The sequence below is a fragment of the Papaver somniferum genome, chromosome 7 (genome assembly GCF_003573695.1).
Source record: "Papaver somniferum cultivar HN1 chromosome 7, ASM357369v1, whole genome shotgun sequence".
Lineage (NCBI taxonomy): Eukaryota > Viridiplantae > Streptophyta > Magnoliopsida > Ranunculales > Papaveraceae > Papaver > Papaver somniferum.
The window spans coordinates 213670429-213694417 of NC_039364.1; the positions used below are offsets into that span (position 1 = coordinate 213670429).

The 23989-nt window shown below is 37.5% G+C and overlaps 1 protein-coding gene across 1 annotated transcript; it reads right to left on the bottom strand.

Annotated features, from left to right (window-relative positions):
* Window positions 1–22981: 22981 nt before the first annotated feature.
* Window positions 22982–23644, bottom strand: LOC113295908. Its single transcript, XM_026544241.1, has one exon. The coding sequence runs from the start codon at window positions 23642–23644 to the stop codon at window positions 22982–22984; it is 663 nt and encodes a 220-aa protein (XP_026400026.1).
* Window positions 23645–23989: the final 345 nt, after the last annotated feature.

Sequence of the window (23989 nt, forward strand, 5' to 3'; positions counted from 1 at the left end):
ATCAAAACAATGACATAAAAGGTTCAATTTTTGTTTGTCAAAAGTTCATTCAATCTTTTATCAATACTTGCACATCGACATATGAAGGAGATATCTTTTGACCACGTATGGGACAATCATAGTTCACGGACGCAAACACACATCTCCCATAACAAATTGCAATATATAAAACCAATAAAGATTAATACTGCAAAAAACAATCTTTTCCCTTTGAAGGTAGAATCAATCTTTTTCGCACGGATTTACACCAAGAGTGGTTACCAAAGGCGTATAAAAAGATTTTCTTAACAAAGAAGAACATACAAAGTCATTAAAGACCATGCATCATAGTTCACATAAGATGATTGTGAACATTCAAGAATCCCATAGCAATGCGTACTACTGCCTATTCTTGAACTTCATTCTTTGTGATTCACCAACATTATTCTTGTAAAAGCTACAAATGAGCTTATAAGATAATTACTCCAAGAATCCAAGTGCCCAAGTCCAACAGAAGTAGAACAAGTGCGACGAAACGGAGCAAATTACTCAAAAACAAGATACGAGACAAAGACCAACCTCAACTCATTCAAATTTAGTATTTCTCATCACCATTTTGAAGATAATTCAAAGAGGGAGAGAATTCAAAAAGAATGAGGTCATTTCGAGTTCGGACGAAGAAGTTACGACCAAAACAAATTTACCGAATATCGACGTCAAGTATGCATACGGGTTTGCAAACGAATTTCCGTATCCTGGAGCAGTATGCAAACGGGTATGCGTACTTAAACACCTGGATTTTGATTTTAAATGATGTTATGCATACCTGGTATGTGTACCATGTAGTCCAAACATCCCGAACTATTATTTTCAAACCTAAACATTTAAGAACCTAAAACACAGATCAAGTTAGGTAGAAATGAACGATAAGAAAGGTACGTGGATTATTATTGTAGGATCAGAATATCGCAGCAATAATGCCTCAGCGAAATTATTAACAACGCAACACGACAGTGTCGCAGAACAACTTCAGAAACGACATAATAAACGACATAAGCCAAATCATGAGAAAAGTGTGACGATCCTGCGAAAATAAGGAAGTTTACGAGATTGATATTTATAAGGTTGCAAAAATGTCGCAAGTCATATCCGAAAATAAAGGACAGATTAGCTGTCATCCACTATGTAATTTCCTATAAATAGCCGTTCAGTTGTAAAGGAAAGGGATAGATCTTTTTTGAGTAAGAAGCAAGTAAATAGGAGAGAGAAAATTTAGAGCAGAGGTTATTCTTGATTCCTTTATCTTTTCTTCTAAGATTTTTTAAAGATTCATCAATAAAATTAGGATTGTTAATCCAAAAATGGGTTGAATGTTAATGAAATCTTGTGAGGAGTGTAGTGTAGGATTTCCTGCAACTACATGATGGCGCTAGAAACAGGGAGGGGGTTGAAGATTGAAGATTGTTCTAGAAAAAGTTGAAGATTAATATTGTGATTTATTAGAATTCAAAGTAATTGGTGAAAAACTTACATAATCTCTTACAATTTTTTAGTATTGAAAGAATGGCTAGAAGGAGAAATGTATCGGAACAACCGACAACTGCTAGAAGAAGAAGTAAAAGACTTGCTGGGAGGGAGAGAAGTGAAATGGGATAATCTACTAGAAGGAGAAATAATGGAGAAAATCAAGTTCAACCGCCAGTTCAGCAAACACCGGTACAAAATGGAACAACAAATTATGATAGAGTGAGTGTACACACTTGGCGATCAAATTCAGCAGAAGAAGTAGAAGACGAGCAGCAAACCAGGAACCGTAGACAGGTAGAGAGAAATCAAGAAGCAGATGAAGGAATAATTCATGGAGATGATGAAATTGGAGCGTTAGAAACGTTGAGACGAAGAAAACATGAAGATAGAACGTGCAAATCTAACAAGGCAAAATCACGAATTGAGGATAGAAAATATGAGACTACAAAGTAGAAGATCGAGAAGTACTACAAGATCATATTCAAGATCGACTAGAAGAGAGATGAGGCGAAACTCATCCACAGTTAATGCTGGAAATAATATTCGAGAAAAAATACCAAACCCTAATGAAGAACATCGCGAAGATATAGAAAGGACTGATGATCGTTACGTTCCACAAAATGAAACTTTTGATGATAGGCAAAATGATAGAAATCAAGAGAATGGACAACGTCAGGGACGAAATAATCAAGATGGCGAAGGGAATCGAGAGGAAGGAAGGAGAATTTTACATGAGAGAGAAGCTCAAAGAAATCAACAAACGATTGAAGAAGAAATTGAAAGACACTATGCTGAACAAGCACGTTTAATTTGCGAACGTGAAAGATTGAGAGCGGAAATGGAAGAACAAGAGCTTCAGGAGAAAATTCTCCAGAACAATCACGACAATCGAGAAAGAAGGCGTACACAAAACCAGAATAACGGTAATCTCAATGAAGAGTATGATAGAGTACAGAGGATGGCTGAAAGACAACGAATGGAATTGATAAGAAATGAAAAAAATCATGGAGGGGAAAATGAGAGACATCATCATTTGCGAATTCAAGATAGAGATGAGGAAGAGAATCGCAGGAGAAGACAGGATGAGGATGATGAAGAAGAAATGCAAAATTTTGCGAGAGAAGAAAGACATGAACGCAGAAGAAGGGAGACGAAATTAAAAAGACCAATGGATCAAAATTCAGGCGTAAATAAACAAATCTTAAAAGAATTGGAAGAAATGAGAGGAATGCTAAATAATAGAGGAGAAGTAGGCAGAAGACAATTAGATGAAGCTATAGAAGAAGCTGCGAAAACTCCATTCACAAGAGAAGTAAAACTAGGAGGAATACCTCCGAAATGCAATTTGCCCGCATTAACCAACATCTTTGATGGGACAACTTGTGCAATTCAACACATCAAAGCCTATGTGAGATGCATGTTACAGTGGGAAAATCATGATGTTGTATTGTGCAAGTATTCTGCATCCAGTCTAACAGGAGAGGCGTTGAAATGGTTCGAAGGTTTACCAAAAAATACAATAACATCTTTCAATCATTTGCAGACCACATTCTTGGGGGCATATATAAGTAACAATTCTTCGCGACCTGGTATTGAAGATGTGTTTGGATTAAAACAAAGGATTGGCGAAAGTCTGAAGCATCCGACCAAAAGGTGGAGGAATATGTGTTGTGAGATGGCTGGCCGTGTGGATGAGAGATATCTTATCTTGTCATTTATCAATGTTATGTTCGCAACCAATCTATTATATGTCCAAATTTTCAGAGTCAAGAACACCGTCACAATGACTGAACTGCGAGAACTTCAGGAAGAGTATATTGCTCTAGAGGAAAGGAAAAATGAGATGGAATCATACCCAATTGCGAATACCAGTTCACAAGAAGAAAATGCAAGCTTATTACCCAAACTAATAAACACGGTGGCGAGCACTTCGCAAGGACAACAAAAAAAGGTGACGGGCAACAATCAACAAAAACTGGTGGCTATGGGAAGCCGATATCAAGAGGAGTATGAAAGAGAAAGAAATTTTTACAATCGTGGTGGAAATAACAAGATTCAAAGACTTGATCAGCCGCCAAAAACTTATGGAGGTCAGAGGCAAAACTATCATAGAGGACAAGGAAGCCACAAGATAATGTGGGAGGAGATCAAGATGCCACCTCTAAATGCAAGCGTGGAGAAAATATGGGAAGCTATAATTTTGATGAAGAATATACCGACACCATGGAACATGGAAACTGAACCACCTCCAAGCAACAGAAGTCATGAGTTCTGTTCTTATCACCATTTCCATGGACATACTACAAATGATTGCAGAAATGTAAAGAGAATTATTCTGAGAATGATAGATCAAGGAAAGCTAAACCACTTTCTGGTTGGGCATCCACAATCTCAACCATTTCCGCCACCACCACTAGAGCATCACAGAGTAAACACGGTAAAAGAAAAGGAAACATTCTTCGTAGAAGTTGGTGCAAAAGCAAAAAATCTATTCTGTCACTCTATCGTACATTCATACAAGGCAATTGAAGATTTTCATGACAATGTTTTGAGTAGAGTGTTCGCAAGAGACAATGATGGAAGAGAAATTATGAATATTGCGAAAATCTCGCCGCTAGAGGAATGACAGAAACATACTATTTCTTTTACCGCAGAAGAAGTCCCTGAAGGTGGAGAAGTACAAGACAATCCATTAGTGGTAAAATTAGAAATTAATCCAAAACTGAAAGAAAATGAAGATGATGAAGCTGAAGACTCATGGGCAATTAATAGGATTCTAATCGATACCAGAAGCTCTGTGAACATCTTATTCTATCATACTTATAAAACCATGGGAGGGAGAGATGATGATCTTATACCATCAATATATAAGATATATGGTTTTAATGGTACTGCCAACAAGCCTAAAGGGGAGGTTACTATGTGAATTCCATTGAAGGGAATATCTTCTGAAATCCTGTTATGTGTTGTTGACGTAGAGTCGCCCTACAATGCATTAATTGGTCGACCTTGGCTACATGGGATTCTAGGTGTAGCTTCAACTTTCCACCAGTGCATCAAATTCCCTCACCCCAGCGGTATAGAAATCATAAAAGGAGATTGGGTTGAAGGAAAGAAATGTTACGAAACTGAGGTAGAATCTTGCGAAGGAAGAGAAAACAAGAAGGAAAGTTGGCGACGCAAAATCAAAGAGACACAAAGAAGTGAGAGATTGATGGTGGATGCAATCGAACGAAAATAAGAATAAATGTTGCGAAACTAATGCTAGCTCAGAATAAGAAATGGTGAACATACCACTACCAAGGAAGCAGTAGCAGAAAATAAGATGTGTATGAATGGTTGATTTGTTGCGAAAATTTTCAAAAAGTACATTTTACTGAATGATAAAAAAGAGATTGAGAAGTGCAAATACGATGTGATGATGTGCGAGAATCTCGCAGAGATAATGAATTATACAAAAGACAATCAGAGAACAATGACAAAAGAGAAAGGGGCGAACCTTTATGGCGTACACCCTAATTCGCAAATACAATTTCGCAAGTGGCAAATGTAAGACCTAAAGTACGTCATATAAGGGGGTACCTGTTGCATGGCTCAGGAAAAGGCTACACCGCCACCGGAACCAGAGTCATGGAGATTTGGGGTCAATAAAGCCCATACGGGAGAGGCACCTTGTATTCTCAGCTTAAGCATATGACTTAGGTTGGGCGACTAAGGTAATAAGGACTCTCCCAAGGAGTGCAGAATCTGACCAAGGTGCCGAGGTACACGGTTGAGTCAAGAGTGCCAGGGGCGTCTGGAGCGTACCTTGCCATTCTTGACAAGTCTTGGCTTATACTTCACTCGGCCCGAAGAAAACCCCACTTAGGGTGCAGTATCGTAACCATAAGCCCTATAGGTAAAAGGGATAAGAGGCTGCGAAAATAACTGGTTGTTGTTAAGACCGGATGGGAGGACCCAACCTTGTATGGTAGAGGTACGCCTCCTTGAAGGGTCAACCAGGGGGGAGATAAGGGCGTCACCCTCCATAAGGGAGCTGAAAAGTGTCTTAAGACGCAAATGTCATGAGGCTTTTTACTCGTAAGGGTATTAAGACTTGTCATATTTGTGCGACAATCCTGAAGAGGCAATAATACTAAAGAGAAAGATAAGACGAGATCAATGGGTTTTCGCATGATAGTGCGAAGACGTTCTGCGATTTCGTCGCAAGACGACAATGTCATGAGGCTTTATTTTCGCAAGAAAATTTAGGCCTGTCATATTGTCGCAACTATCCTGGAGAGGCAATAATACAAAGAAAAAAGTTAAGGCAAGATCAATGGGTTTTTGCATGAAAGTGCAAGGACGTCCTGCGATTTTGTCGCAATGACAAGAGGTGGCATAATAAGACCTTTAACTAGGAAGGAAAAATAAGACCACACAGGAATGAGATTTTGAAAAGAATCAAAATTCACTTCGCATATGATTGCGAAATTATACATAAACAATTGCGAAGTTGAGGCACCAAATAAGAAAAATCTGCAAAATATCTCATTTGGATACAAATAACAGAGGCAAGTATGGGAATGAATGAAATTAGAAAATGTTATTTGTCTCCACATGATAGATTTACGCAAAAATTCAAAAATTAATGATTATGTTGATTAACCATATTGCAAGGAAGAATTTTTTTAATGAATGCAGGTCGAAATGAAAGAAACTCATATATTAAGGAATATGGGGAACCAAAAGAATTCGCAAATATACAAAAAGAAGGAATAAATGTACAAGTATTACAGAAGATCAAAGAAAGAAACAAAGACTACTTCTTAGTTGATCCTTCATCATCTTCATCAAAATTGTTCTCTTCTTCGTCTGCATCAGAACCTTTATCTCCATCAGAACCTTCATCACCATCAGATTCTTCATCATTAGCTTCGCTATCAGAGATGGTCAGACTAGGAATGTTCTTTGGGATCTCCTCCAAGAAACAAGGATAATCAGAGTGAGGAATACTATGGTCATCATAAACCATTTGAATAGTTTGATTGCGAAAATGCAGAGCGTCGTTCTTAAAGTTCGCAACAATGATCTTGGTTTGATTCTTTAATCTAGAATATTTGTCGTTGCGAGAAGAAAGATTCTTTGCGAGTTCCTCTTTTACAACTTCAAGTTCCTCAACTCTTTGGTGATATATACTTTCAGACCCTACGAAGCATATAGCAATTAATCAATAACTTGATAAAAACTCGTGAAAAACCAAAGATTAATAAAGGAAAACAGTTAATGACCTTCTCTCTCAGAAATCATATCTCTAATCAAGGCTATATGCTCAACTTGGAGACTAACATTTACACCTAAATCTTTTCTGGCGTTATCCAAGATTGTCGCGGCCCAAGCGAACTCATCATCACTATTTATAAGAAGACGAGAACGAACTTGGTTTTCTCTCTCGCTAAGCACGACATTTTGACGATTGGTAATCTTGGTTCTTAATTCATTGATCTTCTCTTTAGAATTGAGATAAAAACGTTTAAATTGGTTGGCTAAACCTAAACTAGATCTATGATCAATTTCTAAGAGGCGAAATTTGGATTTAAGTTCATTCAAAGGCAGAGATGAAATTTTATCATTAGAGAAACTATTCAAAGATTTATTAAGATGTTCAAGAAGAGTGTCATTATCTAGGGCATCGGGAAATGAACGAAGAAGAATGGCTTCATCAGAAAGACCATAAATGTCTGCAAAAAGGATTAATCAAATAAGATAAGACAATAGGATGAATGAATGAAAGGAAAGGAGAAAAATTGCATACCATAGAGCTGATCATTAGCTTTTTGAAGAGTAGAAATTTTGTTCCTTTGCGAAGAAGTGTCGGTTTCCAGTTGTTTGTTCTTCTCGCGAAGACCTTTAACTTCAGCTTCTAATTGTTCGTTCTTCTCACGAAGACCTTTAGCTTCAGTTTCCAGTTCTTCATTCTTCGTACGAAATTGAAGATTCTTCTTTTCAAGAATTTCGCGTCTCCTCTCCAAATCTGAGGCAACAGCGAAAGAAGCTTTTCCAGCCTGCGAAGAAAATAAAAAAAATAATTAAAATAAAAAGAAATTTTGAATCACAATAATGTAAAAGTAAAAAGACGAAAGCATACCAAACTATTGAGGGAATTTAGGAAGCTAGGAGTCACTGATCTGAAGACTCCACGAAGAGAACTATCACCATCCAACAAAGGAGTATCGCAAATAGTTGCGAGAGCTTTGCATATACTGGCGAGGCAATTATCTCCCATCCCTTTCCAAGAATCAGAGAAGATACCAGATAACTGTGCCATAGAGGATTCAGGTGGAGAATCTTTATTTGCAGCAGAGTCGTCATCATCATCTTCAGAACCATCAGGGAAATGAACATCTGAAGGAGGAGGAGAATTCCCTCTCTTTCTTTTCTTTGAAGAGGATGCAGATGATTTTCCTTTGCGAAGAATATCTTTACCCTTATCACCAGCCGTCGCAGCCTTGGTGGATTCTTCTACTTCAGCAATAACCTTCACACACAAATGAAGATAAGAAACAGAGGCAACAATATATTGTTTAAAATCATAAAATAATATTTCTTACCTTATCTGTGTATGAGCGAAGATCTAACAAGGTATTGGCTTTACCAGTCTTGCGGTAGCTATCTTTCAGTTTCTGGATCTGTAGAATGTCGCAAGAATCAGCGAACAAAAGAGTAAAGATAAATAAAGAAACATAAAGTGGGCGAAATTAGAAGAAATATACCTCTTTCACTTTATCAGGCCAAGAGAATACCCAGGGTCGATAAGCGATGAGATTTGCAGGAATGACATTAGAACCAACAATATAGGGTCCTTTCAGCATCAAGGGGAAGACGCACCATTTATCATCTTTGGACCGGCGAGGGGTTTTATTTATTCCAGAATGCCAATCAATGTCATGCATGAGAATTTTATCTTCAGCAATAACATCCTTCCTTTTCAAGCGAATACCCCAGCGAGTATTCTCTTTCTTCATGGATATTAATTCATAATTTTCAAAGAAATTCGCTACTGTATACTTCTCAGTGACTATCTCTAGATCTACGAATTTAGGATCCCTAAGTTCTTTGGAATAACGAGATCCTTTACCAGCACCACGGTTAGCGAACTCCAACATCAAACGGATGCAATACCCACTCAATTGGAAGATAGCTCGCGAAAATCCCGAGTGAGCGAGAATCTCATAGAACAGAGGAATATCTGGGTCATAAAGAGGAATGGGGAGACCTGCGAGAATTTAACCCAGCGAAACTATGATTGATTGATCATCACAATGTTGATCAGAAAAAAGTTTGATATAAAGAATTGATTTGGAACTTTCACCAGGAATGGTAGAAAGTGTGAAACCTTTCTCGACAAGATCTTTTTGAACATCCTTTAAGGTTTTCTCATGTTTTTTACCACTTGGAGGCATATCTAAATATAGAGTATGGGAATGGACGAAGAATTAAGAAGATTGAAGAAGGAAGATAGAAGAAAAATTACAGCAGAAGAATTTACGGAGAAAATGATGAAGTTGCAGAGAAGATGAAAAGAGAGTAAAAAAGAAGAAAAGGGAGAGTCAGAAGAGTATATATAGAGGAGATTTTCGAGAAGATAAACACAATTAATGCGAAAATACGTGAGCGGTTAAAAAGCAGCGGTTACAGAAGACGTGTCAAGAAACAGATGGGAGACAAGATACGTGTGATAAATGCAGAATATGAAGTGATGGATAGTTGCGGCATTTCTCACATCGTTCTCTACTTTGCAAGGAAGATATGAGAAGAGGCAAGATGTAGGATCAGAATCTCCCAGCAATAATGCTTCAGCGAAATTATTAACAACACAACACGACAGTGTCGCAGAACAACTTCAGAAACGACATAATAAACGACATCAGCCAAATCATGAGAAAAGTGTGACGATCCTGCGAAAATAAGGAAGCTTGAGAGATTGATATTTATAAGGTTGCGAAAATGTCGCAAGTCATATCCGAAAATAAAGGACAGATTAGCTGTCATCCACTATGTAATTTCCTATAAATAGCCGTTCAGTTGTAAAGGAAAGGGAGAGATCCTTTTTGAGTAAGAAGCAAGTAAATAAGAGAGAGAAAATTTAGAGCAGAGGTTATTCTTGATTCCTTTATCTTTTCTTGTAAGATTGTTTAAAGATTCATCAATAAAATTAGAATTGTTAATCCAAAAATGGGTTGAATGTTAATGAAATCTTGTGAGGGGTGTAGTGTAGGATTTCCTGCAACTACAATTATAAGTTCTCTAAGCAAATAAAAACACAAATCCTGCTCAAGTTTATAAACATACCTTTTTAGAAGAATCCAGATGAATTCTACATCCTTACCGAACATAATCTGTGCGCCCCAATTTTCGTGTTCCCTCACTGTATACATAACAGTGAATTCCTTGGTGAGGATGCACTAACAACACACTCAGGTTGTGTTGAGGTGAGCAATGTCTTTATCACCACAAGTGGCTTTTGGATTATCATGAAAGATATTTCTTTTAGAACCTTTCACATCCAAATCCATCTTTTCAAAGAACTCTTTAAGTTCCAACATCATGGATACTGCCTTCTCCATAGTCATGGAATTTTCTGGAAGATCATTCCTTTTCACACTCAAACCATCATTGACTTTCTTTGGAACCCACTTCTGAGTGTGTTTAGGAACAACCGGAACCTTCTTCCCATTACTCTTGTCAAGATTTCTCGCAAGAGAATTGGATTGACTATTCTTTTGCAAGTTAGTCTTTCTCCAATTAGGAGCATCAGATCTTGTCTTCGTATTTACGAAGTTATCCTTTTGATAACCATTACGATTATGAAAAGGCTTCGTATGGCGTTTATAGGAAACTCTAGGCTTATCACAACAATGATTCCTTTGCCTAAAGGTTGGATAGTTACAACTTGTAATGTTAAGGGGATTAGTCTTAACATATGATCTTGGTTTCACAACTTCTTATGATGCCCAAACAAGAACATCATGTAGTTTCTCATTCCTTATACGGAAACGACATCTCCTTTCCAGGTGACCTTTATTCCGCAATAGTGGCAAACATAATGAATGTTCTTACCTCGAACCATATGTGCTGACTTTGGAGGTTGATATACATTGCTCTTTCGAACTTTAACTACCGATGAAGGTATTTCACTTTTGCCATCAGTGGAAACCTTTTGTTGAGAAGAATCACTAGCCTTGATAAATTTTACCTATTTGCTAATACTTGGAGCATTTATTCCCTTATAGCCCAATCCTTGTGTATCACGATGATTTTTAGTTTCTCCTAGCATAGTGGTTAATTTGCTTGAACTAGTATTTAACTTTTTCAAGTCATCTTCCAACATATTGATTTTATCAAGAGCAGCAGCTAAATCAGCCTCAAGGAATTTTTCTCGAGCGACAAAAGCGCTTTCTCTGTCATCAAAACTAACTTGTTGAGAGTTAATCCTTGCTTCATATTCTGCAAGTTTCTCTTCCAACAAAAAGTATTTTTGATAAAGATTATCACATTCAAGTGACTTCATACGTAGGTTTTCCTCAGAATCCTTGAGGATCGATTCGTTAGAACGATTCGAAGCATAAACACCTGCGTAACATCATCTCAATTGCTTGTTTTTTCGTCAGAGAGGAGTCAGAAGAGGTGTGACATGATAAGTTGTCATCTTCTTCTTTTCCAACGAATTCAAAACCTTAACATACTCCGAGACTTCCTCATCAACATCTCTATCAATATCTGAATCACCTTCATCATAAAGTTCATCCAACTGTTCTTCTAGGAGTGTTTCCCAGTTATCAACAGTTTTTACTTTAAGAGAATGTTTAGATATTGACATAGATGTGATAGTTCTCTCACGTGAATCCAAGATTTGAAAAACATCTGGTAATTTCTGACCTGGTACGTTATTAGAGATAGACTCGTCCATAATCAGATCGCTACAAACACAGACTTATAAGGTCTTTAACGTGTTTGCCTGCTCTGATACCAATTGAAAATGTGGGGGTCTAACAACCACACCCAACAATTCGTTTGGCAATCTGAGAGGACCTACTCCAATACACTTTCTAGAGAATCAACTAGACAGTCAGACCCAATCTAGAATAAAGTATATCAAAGAGTTTAATATCTCTAACTCTTAATTCAATCTGTAATCAGCAAATAGAAATCTGCGAGCCCGATTGAATATAATAGGAGTAACTTTAACGGTACCAAAGACCAATGTTCAAGTGTCAATCAATGTAAATCAACAACCAAAGGTTGGATATTATAATTGATTGATCTTAACGCACAACCTGTGATATTTCAATTATATAACAAAATATAATGCGGAAAAGAAATAACACAGACACCAGAATTTTGTTAACGAGGAAACCACAAATGCACAAAAACCTCGGGACCTAGTCCAGTTTGAACAACGCACTGTATTAAGCCGCTACAGACACTAGCCTGCTTCCAATTAACTTCGGACTGGCATGTAGTTGAACCCTAATCAATATCACATTGATTCAAGGTACAGTTGCGCTCTTACGTTTCTGATCCCAGCAGGATACTACGCACTTGATTCCCTTAGATGATCTCACCCACAACCAAGAGTTACTACGACCCAAAGTCGAAGACTTGATAAACAAATCTGTCTCACACAAAAAAGTCTATAGGATTGAATAAATCTGTCTCCCACATAAATACCCAAGAGTTTTTGTTCCGCCTTTTGATAAATCAAGGTGAACATGAACCAATTGATAAACCAGACTTATATTCCCGAAGAACAGCCTAGTATTATCAATCACCTCACAATAAACTTAATCGACTAGCGAAACAAGTTATTGTGGAATCACAAACGATGAGACGAAGGTGTTTGTGATTACTTTTCTATCTTTCCTATAGGAGATATAAATCTCAAGCAAATTTTACAATTACACCCAATCACGATAGAAACAATAAGATCAGATCACGCAACTACAAAGAGAATAGTTGGGTCTTGGTTCACAACCCCGATGAAGTCTTCAAGTCCTTAACCTACAGGGTCTCGAGAAGAAACCTAAGGTTAAAGGAGAATCGAATCTAGTTATGCAACTAGTAGCACATAGTAGGTGTGGGGATTAGGTTTCCCAGTTGCTAGCGTTCTCCTTTATATAGTTTTCAAATCAGGGTTTGCAATCCAAGTTACCTTGATAACAAAGCATTCAATAATCACCGTTAGATGAAAACCCGATTCAACCAAGCTAATATCTTTCAACCATTAGATCGCACACAAATGAAATGTACCCTCATTTAGGTTTATGTAACTGTACCTAAACGTGTACACCATGTTGGTTCACAAATAGTTAACCGAGGTTAGCCATATGATTACTCTCATATCAACCTTATTCATCTTAACCATAACTAGTTCAAATGACTCAAATGAAACTAGTTAAAGAGTTGTTCAATTGCTATATTCTCATGGATTTATACAAGAACACAATTGAAGCAAAATTGGTTTGATTCACTCGAATCGATACATGAACATTATAGCCACGGTTTGCAAAGATTGCATTCCTTATTGATAAATGTTTTAGGTTCATGTACAACTGATTTTAGAAAGTAACCTACTTAAGTATGCGTACTTAAGAAACCAAATTTGAGTTTGTTTTAGTTTTCAAACACAGCAGAAATTCACGGACGTGAACTTTTCGCTAGTATGCGTACGTGTACGCGTACTTTAGGTAACCAGATGAGTTCGGTTTTGGTTATCAAACTCAGCAGAAATTCACGGACGTGAACTTCCTCCATTATGCGTATGGGTACGCATACTTACCCAGTCTCCTACAACCTTTTTTTGTATACACACAAGTATGCATACTTTAGGCTCCCGGTTTTGGACTTATACACTAATATGCGAACACACTGCTTATATCCAAAGTTGGTTACAAGATTCTAAACTATTTATTTCAATCATTGAAACATTCTTCTATAATGACAATAGTCGTTTTCACACACTATTAGCATCAAAGAAATTTTCAAGATATTGAAATAATCATTACCGAAATATTACAAGTCTTACACCAAATGATTGTATCACACAAATCATGCAAGATGTTACTCGACAATTTTCTCATGATATAAGATGAACTTGGTCGAAGAGAAAGCTTACCAACACATATTTCGAGAAATATATAAGCGATATACTCAGCTCGAAATCTCAAATGTGTATAGAGAAAACTATATCGTAACGCGACTTATGTCTCAATATAGGAGATATAGTAGAAATAGACTTTCCAAGTGATAGATGAGTTTAAGTCTCCACATACCTTTTGTCGATGAAGTTCCACAAGCTCTCCTTAGTAGTTCTTCGTCTTCAAGTGATAAGCGCCGTGAAGTCTAAGCTCAACTACACAAACTATGTCCTAGTCCCAGACATCTATAAATAGGCTAGAAATCAAGACTTATAGTTTTGATTACTAACATTGACAAACATGCTTGAGATAGCAACGCATGCGAGTTCGGTCAAGCAGTGCTCTAACAATTTTTTATCGGTGTGTGATTACGATTTCCGGATTTGCTTACATCAAAGTTGTTTTAAGGATACATGCATGGGAACTGGAATACACCTCATCTATCACGGGTTCGCTGCCAAGTTTGTTTACATTAATTTGAAGCATTTCGAATCTTCCTTTCATAGTATGAAGAGAAAGATAAGCTGCTATTTAGAAATCTGGATGTATGATCTTGGAGTTAAAATCACAGGAAAACTGAGTGAAATGTTACAAATTTACTTTGCAAGTTCACTAATGGCCCAAAGTACGAAAATCCCCTAAATGGGGGATGCGTACGGTAACATCTAGGATGATTTTTTAGTGTAACTTGGAACCACTCGGATGATATCAGTCATATCCAACATTGATGCACAACCGCATGCAGATCTTGCTAAAGTTAAAAGCATATTAGCACGCCATGTAATGCCTCTCTCTCGCTCTTTCTCTGTCTCTGTGCGTTATGAGTCATTGACTCAGGTATTGATTGTTGTTAACTTGAAATTGCAGGTAAGTTGCAATTGTTCGATGGGAAATGGGAGCAAGAACCCTCCTAGACGAAATGGTCATGAAGGGATATGAACTGAACCATGTAAAGGTAAAGTTTACATACCAAAAATAATAAAAAAATTATAGTTTTTGCAAGTTTTTAAAAAGAAAAATCTGAAAGCATCCTTACTTACCTCTTGATCCAATCCAGAATAATCTCTTCAAAAATAAAAGAAAAAGAAGACCAATGTCCATCTAGGGATACAATTTCGAGTACCAGAATATATGTACACACACGCCTACAAAGAAAATTAGTAGTAAGATTAAGAATAAATCGGAGTTAAACTGATTGGAATGTCCTGCATGTCCATTACGTCTTCTGATATGAATTTGCAGATAGGATTCTCAAACGGGTGTTCCAAGCTCGGTAGTTCATTAGTGGGACTGAAATTTTTGAAGTTTGTTAGTTAATACTTTCTTGATCACTTGCTTCATTAAAATAATATAGAGTGCTCGCATGCTATTTGATTTGGCTTTTAGGAGTCATTAACTGCACTTACTTCAGGAAACTTTACTTGAATTGTTAGCCTAAACGAACTTTTTCTTTTTCTTGATACACGATAGCAGCCTAAACGAACTTAATATTGCATATTAGCACTTTGAACATTATGGTGCATAGAGACACCAGGTATGGTTACCAGGAAAATTGGTTGGTAAAATCCTTTTTGTTCCAATTGCATGAAATAAAATTTATACATGTTTTTCCACTTAGGAGAGTCTTTAACTAATGCTACGAAAATCGATTCTGAACAACTATCCAAGTGTTTGCCACCAGATAGTCATTTGAATGCAGCCAGTTTTGCTCAAAATTTGGATAGCTTTGCAGGACTAGATATCCTGGAGCATTTTATAACTTCAAGATGTGGTGGGGTTGTGGTATATAGTAAATTATGAGACGGGAACTTTCTGTTGAAGGTTAATGGCAGAGTAATAATAAAAATCAGAATGTAGAATTGATGTTGAAAAGACGAGGGTACCCAAATATACCTCAATCTAAAACTTTTCCCCCTATAAGTCCTTTATCTGAAAGTTATTGTCAATGGACTGAGTCGAGACAATACAACAAATCGGTTCACACTTCGTGTGATCGTCTATGGATACGAGATCGAGACAATACAATAACGAAGTATCTTTACTTGATAAAAAGGTTCGGACTTAACCGAACACAATAGGATTACTTATCAAGTAAATATGAATCAACGTTTGTGTAATTTACTTTAAATTATAATAACAACAATTATAATTGCGGAAAATAAAAGTAAATGACACAACAATATTTTGTTAACGAGGAAACCCGCAAATGCAGAAAAACCCCGGGACCTTGTCCGAAATTCAATACTCTCAGGATTAAGCCGCTATAAAAAACCAATACCAACATCGTATAGTTGAGACTAAGCAACTAAACCTATAGTTCACCTAGTTCCGTCCGTATTCCCACGCCTCCGACCTGTAATAAGTCACGCACTTGGAACAATTCCTTTGGTCCGTATTCCAAACAGTAAAGGAATAACAAATATGTTTGGTATCAACTCTTTTCAACCAAGTGATATGAGTTCGACAAAGGCTCTTCTGTTTATCTCAATAAACTCCTTCGTCAGGTTCTTAGATCTATCTTATTATCAACTACCGAAGTAATTGTTAAGATTTTGCAATCAATACTTTTAATCACAAAGAATTGTATTGATGCCTATCTACACAACTAATCAATCTAATCTACCACAAGAATAAACCGATTATAGTTGAATCCTCTTTTACCGAAACAAGTATTGTGCACACCAAAGATTACGGATCCCAAATCAGAAATCTTCAAAGTCTTCTTTGTCTTCAAATCTTCTTAGATCTTCAATAAACACTTGCACGCAATCAACTTGAATTTCTTGTGATCAATCATGCATAGAACGGAGTCTGTTAACAATGGATTATCACAAGACGTCTTTAGATCCACAAATAGTCTAAAGATCCCGGTCGAAAAATCGATCTAGTTTGAGTGAATCTTATATCAGAAGAGAAGATTCTCAAGCATAAACAAACAAGGTGCAATCAAAGTTCGACCACTATTATTCAATCAAATCAATCGAAAACAAAAGATAAACCACAATTATCTAATTTCCCACCAACGGTACAGAGATTCTCAATCCCAAAGAAGACTTTAAACTGAGCGGCCGTAAGAGATTTCGCCTATTGGGTTACTCTCCTCTCCGAATAGGCGGCTTTACCAGTAACAACACAACTGAGATATTTCTTGCTGTACGAGGATTAGTTTGCTCGAAATGCGAACTTTCATATTTATAGACCAAGGAAGTTTGGATACCAAGGAATTTCCAAAACCGAAAATATTCTCAAGATATGCAATATATTCCAGATTCGGTTTCCATAATTCCTGGAAATGCTCTGTCCAAAATAATGACCGAAATTCTCTTGGAAAATCTCCAACTAGTAAATGCACATTACTAATTTTCATGTTCCTAAAATAAAATTAAAAAACTTAAATAAAAGATTCTCAATTTATTTTATTCGATCTGGGATTTTCTTCCTCTAACTATTAAGGAATAACTTTGAACAATTAAAGATAAGCGTTACTGCACATGTTCAAAGTATGTCGACATCTTTACTTTGTAAGTCCTCTTTCATACTTACAATTTTGAAACCGATTTGTCACACTTCCAAACAAGTTTAGAATTGGTTCATCTGACTTTCAAGAACTACGTGATTGGTCAAGAACACTCTAATACAAATCATGGGTTTAACGGTTCTACCAAAACAAGTTTCGGCTCTATCTCCGTGTGAGTACTATGCATAGTCACACTAGCTTTCCAAAATTTGGTTGACTAGGTACTAGGTTCGGTTCCCCACATATACATGGTATCTAACTTGTACTTGCTGCACATGTCCATATGATCGGTTCCCCTTTGCCTAAAAACGTGTTGCACATGTCGATAGGATTGGTTCCCCTTTCTGCTAAAAACTTGTTGCACCTCATACAAGGATCGATTCCCCTTTGTGATAGGTTGCACCTCTTACTAGGATCGGTTCCCCTTTACCAAAAGTTGGTCATACCAATAACACAAAATCGATCATACCATCTCAGGTGATTACTTAAGATCGGTTTCACTAATAAAAGTCATACCAATACAAAAGTCAGGCCTTTGTGAATAGTTTTACCAAGAACATAAACAAGTCGTGAGCGGTTATACTAATCACACATATTGGTAGTTCAAAAGATATGCAATGAATAACAATACCAATAATGCCTGGCGATTTCTCTTTCGATTCACAAAAAAAGTTCATGAATTTACTTCCTTAAAACAAATGTAAAACATTGTTTCCTAGGATGAAATATTCACCTTATACCCATACATAATCACAATAGCATTCAAACGATTATGTCGATGTCTTATCTATAAAGTTTAATGGTAGGTGTCTAAAACACCTTAAAATTTATCTATTGTATATGCTTTCTTTGCTAAGTTTTCTTTTAAATTATGTATCTTATGTTTGGTTTTGTGTGTTAGGTACTTTGGAGTCATTTGGAACAAAAGAAGAAGAAACAAGGAAAAAGTGTCATTTCATGTGCAATTGCTGTTGGAGACGAACTATTTATCATTATTTGCTTCTATTTCTTCATCTATGTCTGAAAAGCATGTCGGCTTTAGTGATGCAAATATCTGTCTGTAAAGCACGACTGCTTTAGTGATGAAGAGACATTGAAGAGAAGAAGTGGATCTGAGAAGTAAGAGATGGATGCTTCCGGTGGAAGAATTTGAGAAAGAAGAAAGCGTTCATTTGGAGCAAGGAATGCAGAATCGTCGCTACACAGGCAAGCGCTATCGGAAGCACAGTAAAGCAAAGGGAGTTGTCATTCTTTGGCGGCTCGGATCAACTCTTAGGGTGCCTAGAGTCATCTGGGTACCCCTTAGCCAATTCACTTGAGTAGCTGTATCACTTCAGTTTCTCTTACCCTAAAATTCAGAGAAGAGTTTATCTGTTCTCATTGTTTCCTACAACACCTGAATTAAGAGGGGAAAGGCGGCTGCTGGCAGAAAAGAAATTCAATGGAGATGTGGAAGCTGGAGATAAGAGAAGATGATGATGTACCTGTTGAAATTGATGGAAGTTAGAGTTTTAATGAATCGATGGTGCTGGTGGTTTAATCAATATCTGAGAAGATGGGTTTGTTTCTGAAGAAATAGGGTTCAGGTTGATTCTCAAAGTGTGAGGTCGAATCCAAATGAGGAGTGAATCTGAGATGAGCAGTGAAGAACATCAATTGCAGGTTTAGATGTATGTTTAGGACAGGGGTTTCCGTGAGAAAGAAGATCTGAGAAAGTCTAGTCTGCTTATGTGGATGAAGGTTAATGAAGAACTTTGGGTATTTAACAGAAATTGAAGTTAGGGTTTTTCCAGATGAAGATGTGAGAAGGAATTGATGCAAGAATCAGAGCTATTGTAGTTGAAATTGCAGGATTGAGATGTTCTTGAGCTGTTCAAGAATAGAGCTAATGGTGCAGTTCTGATTGAAAGAATGTAAAGTCCTTGACGTTTTCATTTAATGAGATTTGCATATATACATACAAATATGACTGATCCTATATAATAGGAACTAACTCTAAATAGAAAATATTTGCCTAAGAATAGGACTCTCCTGCTGATCAGGTGTATCCGTTATCACCCCCCGTCAAGCCGAGCATAGGAGAGTCTTTAAGTGAGAGCTTGGATGAGAGGTCCTTATGTCTTGATGCCACTTGACCTTTGGTGAAGAAATCCTCCAGTTGATACCGAGTAGAGATGTAAGCAACCTTCAACAATCGACGAGCCACACGTTCACGGACAAAATGATAATCTATCTGAACATGTTTTGTCCGTGAGTGCATTATAGGATTGAAAGCCATGTATGTAGCGCTTATATTGTCACAATATAAGATAGGAGTTTGTAGCATTACAATGGACAGATCTCTGAGAATATACTGAATCCAGGTCATTTCAGCCGTAGTAAGAGCAAGAGCACGATATTCTGCTTCCGTGCTGCTACGAGCAACTGTTGGTTGCTTTTTCGACGACCAGAAGATAAGATGATTACCAAGAAACACACAACTACCTGTGGTAGAACGTCTAGTATCTGGATTTCCTGCCCAATCCGCATCACTAAAAGCACGCAGTTGATATGAAGATGATACACTAAAGAACAGACCACGTCCCAGAGTGCCTTTGAGATATCGTAATATCCTTTTTACTGCAAGAAAATGAACATCAGTAGGAGAGTGCATAAATTGACTCACTTGATTTACCGAATAAGTGATGTCTGGTCGTGTTAACGATAGATATTGTAATGCTCCTACCAAACTACGATACAAGGTAACATCAGCAAACGGAACACCATCATGCATAGATAATTTTCCTCCAGAAGAACATGGGGTGGAAACTGGTTTGGAGTTTAGAAGATTTACTCTATTTAGAATATCAAGAGTATAACGGTTCTGAGTAAGATGGAGACCGGACTTAGATCTGTTTAGTTCCATGCCCAGAAAATTGTGAACATCACCAAGATCAGTCATGGAAAATTCTCTATGAAGATCATTAATAAGATTAGGCAGTGAGGGATCTGAACCTGTTAATAAAATATCATCAACATAAAGGAGGAGAACTAAAATCCCTTGACCAGACTGTCGAGTGAATAGAGAGGAGTCTGACTTGGAAGCCACAAAACCAAGTGACAGGAGAAACGAAGTAAACCTTAGGAACCAAGCACGAGGTGCCTGTTTGAGACCGTAAAGAACTTTGTGAAGTTTACAGACATGGGTAGGATGATCCTTGTCTATGAAACCAGGAGGTTGAAGCATATAGACATCTTTATCTAAAGAACCATGGAGAAAGGCATTTTTTACGTCAAGCTTTCGAATAGGCCAAGATTCAGTGATCGCAATGCTTAAAATAAGCCTAATTGTAACTGGTTTTACTACAGGACTGAAAGTTTCTTCATAATCAATACCGAATTGTTGAGAGTAGCCTTTGGCAACAAGTCGTGCTTTATAACGATCAATACTTCCATCAGCTTTTTGTTTAATTCTATAAACCCATTTGCATCCAACCAAGTTCATGCCAGAGACATAAGGAACATAGGACCAAGTACGATTGGAAAGAAGTGCATTGAATTCTTCAAGCATTGCCTGTAGCCATTTTGGATTTTTGGATGCAGTGGTAAAACACGTAGGTTCGGTTGGTAATGCCTGCAAAACATTTATGAAGCACTGCGGAATTGGATGTTTAGTAGCAAGAAGAGAAAACGGAATTTTGGGTTTGTGAATACCTGATTGCGAACGTGTAACAATGGTACGTGGAGCAGGTACCGGGTCAGGTAAGGAAGCTGCACGAGCCAAGGGACTATCCACTGGAGAAGGCTGTGAAGCAACATGAGACAATTCTGGAGTTGGAACAGGAATAGATGCAGAAAAAAAATCATTTGTTGGTTGATGGGATATAGAGTTTTGGATAGGTGAAGGTGACTCATAATGAGAGGTGGGAGAAGAATTTTCTGTAGGAGAAGGGACAACTGGGATATTTGGAGGTTGAGTAGTCTGGCTAGTAGGTATTAAGGAATCAGAAGCTAATGGTTCAGTATTTGGAATACCATGTAGCCATATGCTAATAGGAGTACTACAAGGATGGAGACTATCTGTTTGAGTAGCAAAGGGAAAGGAGAGTTCATCAAAAACAACATGGCGAGATATGTAAACTTGATTAGAGATCGGTTCAAAACACTTGTACCCTTTATGAAAATCACTGTAACCTAAGAAGATACAAGACTTGGTTTTTGAATCTAGCTTATTTTGACGATACGGAACAAGGAATGGGTAACAGCGACACCCAAAAACTTTCAAAAAAGTGTAATCAGGAGATCAATTATGGAGTTTAGCATAGGGAGAAATACCAGCTAAAACTTTAGTAAGCATTCTGTTAATCAAGTACACGGCAGTGCTAAAAGCATCAGGCCAAAACTGTTTTGGTAATGAGCTTTGATAAAGTAGAGTTAGACACGTCTCTACGATATGGCGTATTTTGCGTTCTGCAACACCATTTTGTTGTGGTGTATGTGGACAGGAAAACTGATGGAAAATTCCATTGGAAACCAAATAGTCACGAAGGCAGTGAGAAACATACTCTCCACCTCCATCACTTTGCAAAATTTTAATGGATGCATTGAACCGATTCTCAACAAGTAGCTTAAAATTTATGAAACATTGATAAACTTGATATTTCTGATGCAGAAAATATAACCAAGTGAAACGTGAGCAATCATCCACAAGAAGCAAAAAATAACGAAAACCAGACTTTGAAGTTACAGGAGCAGGTCCCCAAAGATCAAAGTGAATCTTAAACAGAATTTGACTGGATTTATTTTCATTCAAAACAAAGGATAGCCTGTGATGTTTGGAATGCATACATTGTTCGCAAATACCTGAGAGTTTAGGTTTGCTTAAAGGAATAAACTTAGTGGATGCTAATGATTGGAGAATATGAAGATGAGGATGACCCAGTCGCTTATGCCAAACATCAGCAGTTGTTTTCACTCCTACATTAGCACTAACAGAAGAAAGACAACTCAAAAAAGATTTATTGATGGGAAGTGGATAGACACCATCCTTACTGGGTCCTTGGAGCAGTATTTTCCATGTTACCCGGTCCTGAACAACAAAACCATCACAATCAAAGGTAATGGAACAGTTAGAATCTTTAGTGAGTTGGGAAACAGATATGAGATTTTTCTGAATATGAGGAACATGGAGTACATTCTGGAGAGAAAATTTATGCAATGGAGTTTGTAGGTTAATGTTACCAGTATGTAGAATAGGATGGAGATTACCATCGCCGACAGCAACATGTTCAGTTCCCTGATAATGAGACCGATTCACCATTGGAGCATCATCTGCAGTCATATGATGTGTGGCACCGGAGTCAGGATACCAATGTTGATCATATGGTGTGCCATTAAGTTGCGTTGCAGCAAAAGTCTGTGGAAGATCTGCTGCCTGATAGGAGTGATCAAAACGATGGGGACATTGAAGAGCTGCATGTCCAGTGGTGTTGCATACTTGACAAGGTAAAGTTGAAGTAGAAAACGTAGGTGGCGCACCAAGAATAGATTGCTGCTGTGGATAGGCATATTGATGCTGGAATCGACCTCCATAAGTTCCTCGACTTTGATTGCGACCTCCTCCTCGACTACCACTGCCATAATTACTACGTCCACCGCGACCACTATTTCTACCACCACGATAAGAATAATAATTAGTTTGGTTGTTCATGGCAGAGGGGTAACGGGATGTGTTGGAATGGTTTGTGGCATGTAAAGGGAAGGGGTTGGCTTGAGTTTGGGTACGAGCAAGAAGTGCAGATGTTTAAGAATGGAGTGTGAGATTATTAGATTGAATGAGACGTTGTTCATGGTTGATAAGAAGAGGATACAGCTGAGCAAAACTTGGAACTTTTTCTCTTGTTTCAATGGCAGTAACAAACTGGGCATATTCAGGACCTAAACCACGTAGAGTATGATGCACAAGACTGGGATCAGTGACAGGAGTAGGAGTATATGCAAGGGAATCAGAAATTTGTTTGATATCTCCTAGATATTCATTGATTGTTTTGCTGCCTCTTTGAATTTGTTGAAGTTGTGTAAGAAGCTGATGAGTTCGTGAAGTGATTTGAGAGGTGAATGCTTTTTCCAGGTAAAGATAGAGTTCAAGAGAAGTGTCAAAGGTAGGAGTTCGATCAAGGAGATTTGTAGAGAAGGTTGCTTGAAGGAATTTGAGGAGAGTTTTATCTGCTTTACGCCATTGAAGAAACTGAGGATTGGGAATGGTGTTTTGGGTCTCAGCATTTAGAGTTTCTTTTGAAGGGGGTGGAACAGATGAATCTAGGAAGTCGTCAATATCAAGAGAGGCAAGAAGAGATTTGATTTGTTTCTTCCATATGAGGAAGTTTTCATCATCTATCTTGACTGTGATAAACTGGAGTTGTTTTTCTAGGTTTGGAATATCATAAGTGGTAGAAGTACTAGCCATAGAAAAGGAGCGGAAGAATGAATTAGGGACTTTGGTAATCTGATACCATGAAAGAATGTAAAGTCCTTGACGTTTTCATTTAATGAGATTTGCATATATACATACAAATATGACTGATCCTATATAATAGGAACTAACTCTGAATAGAAAATATTTGCCTAAGAATAGGACTCTCCTGCTGATCAGGTGTATCCGTTATCACTGATGGTACTGGAAGGAAGTTCAAGGAGGTGGTGATGCTGGTGACTGAGAACAGATCGAGAGGAAGATCCAGATGAACTCATGAAGGAATTGAAATGATTGAGTTAGGGTTTTAACTGAACTGAGATTTGGGGAAGAACATGG

Coding starts and splice junctions, on each gene's coding strand:
- LOC113295908 (XM_026544241.1), bottom strand. CDS start 23,644: ATGGCTAGTACTTCTACCACTTATGATATTCCAAACCTAGAAAAACAA.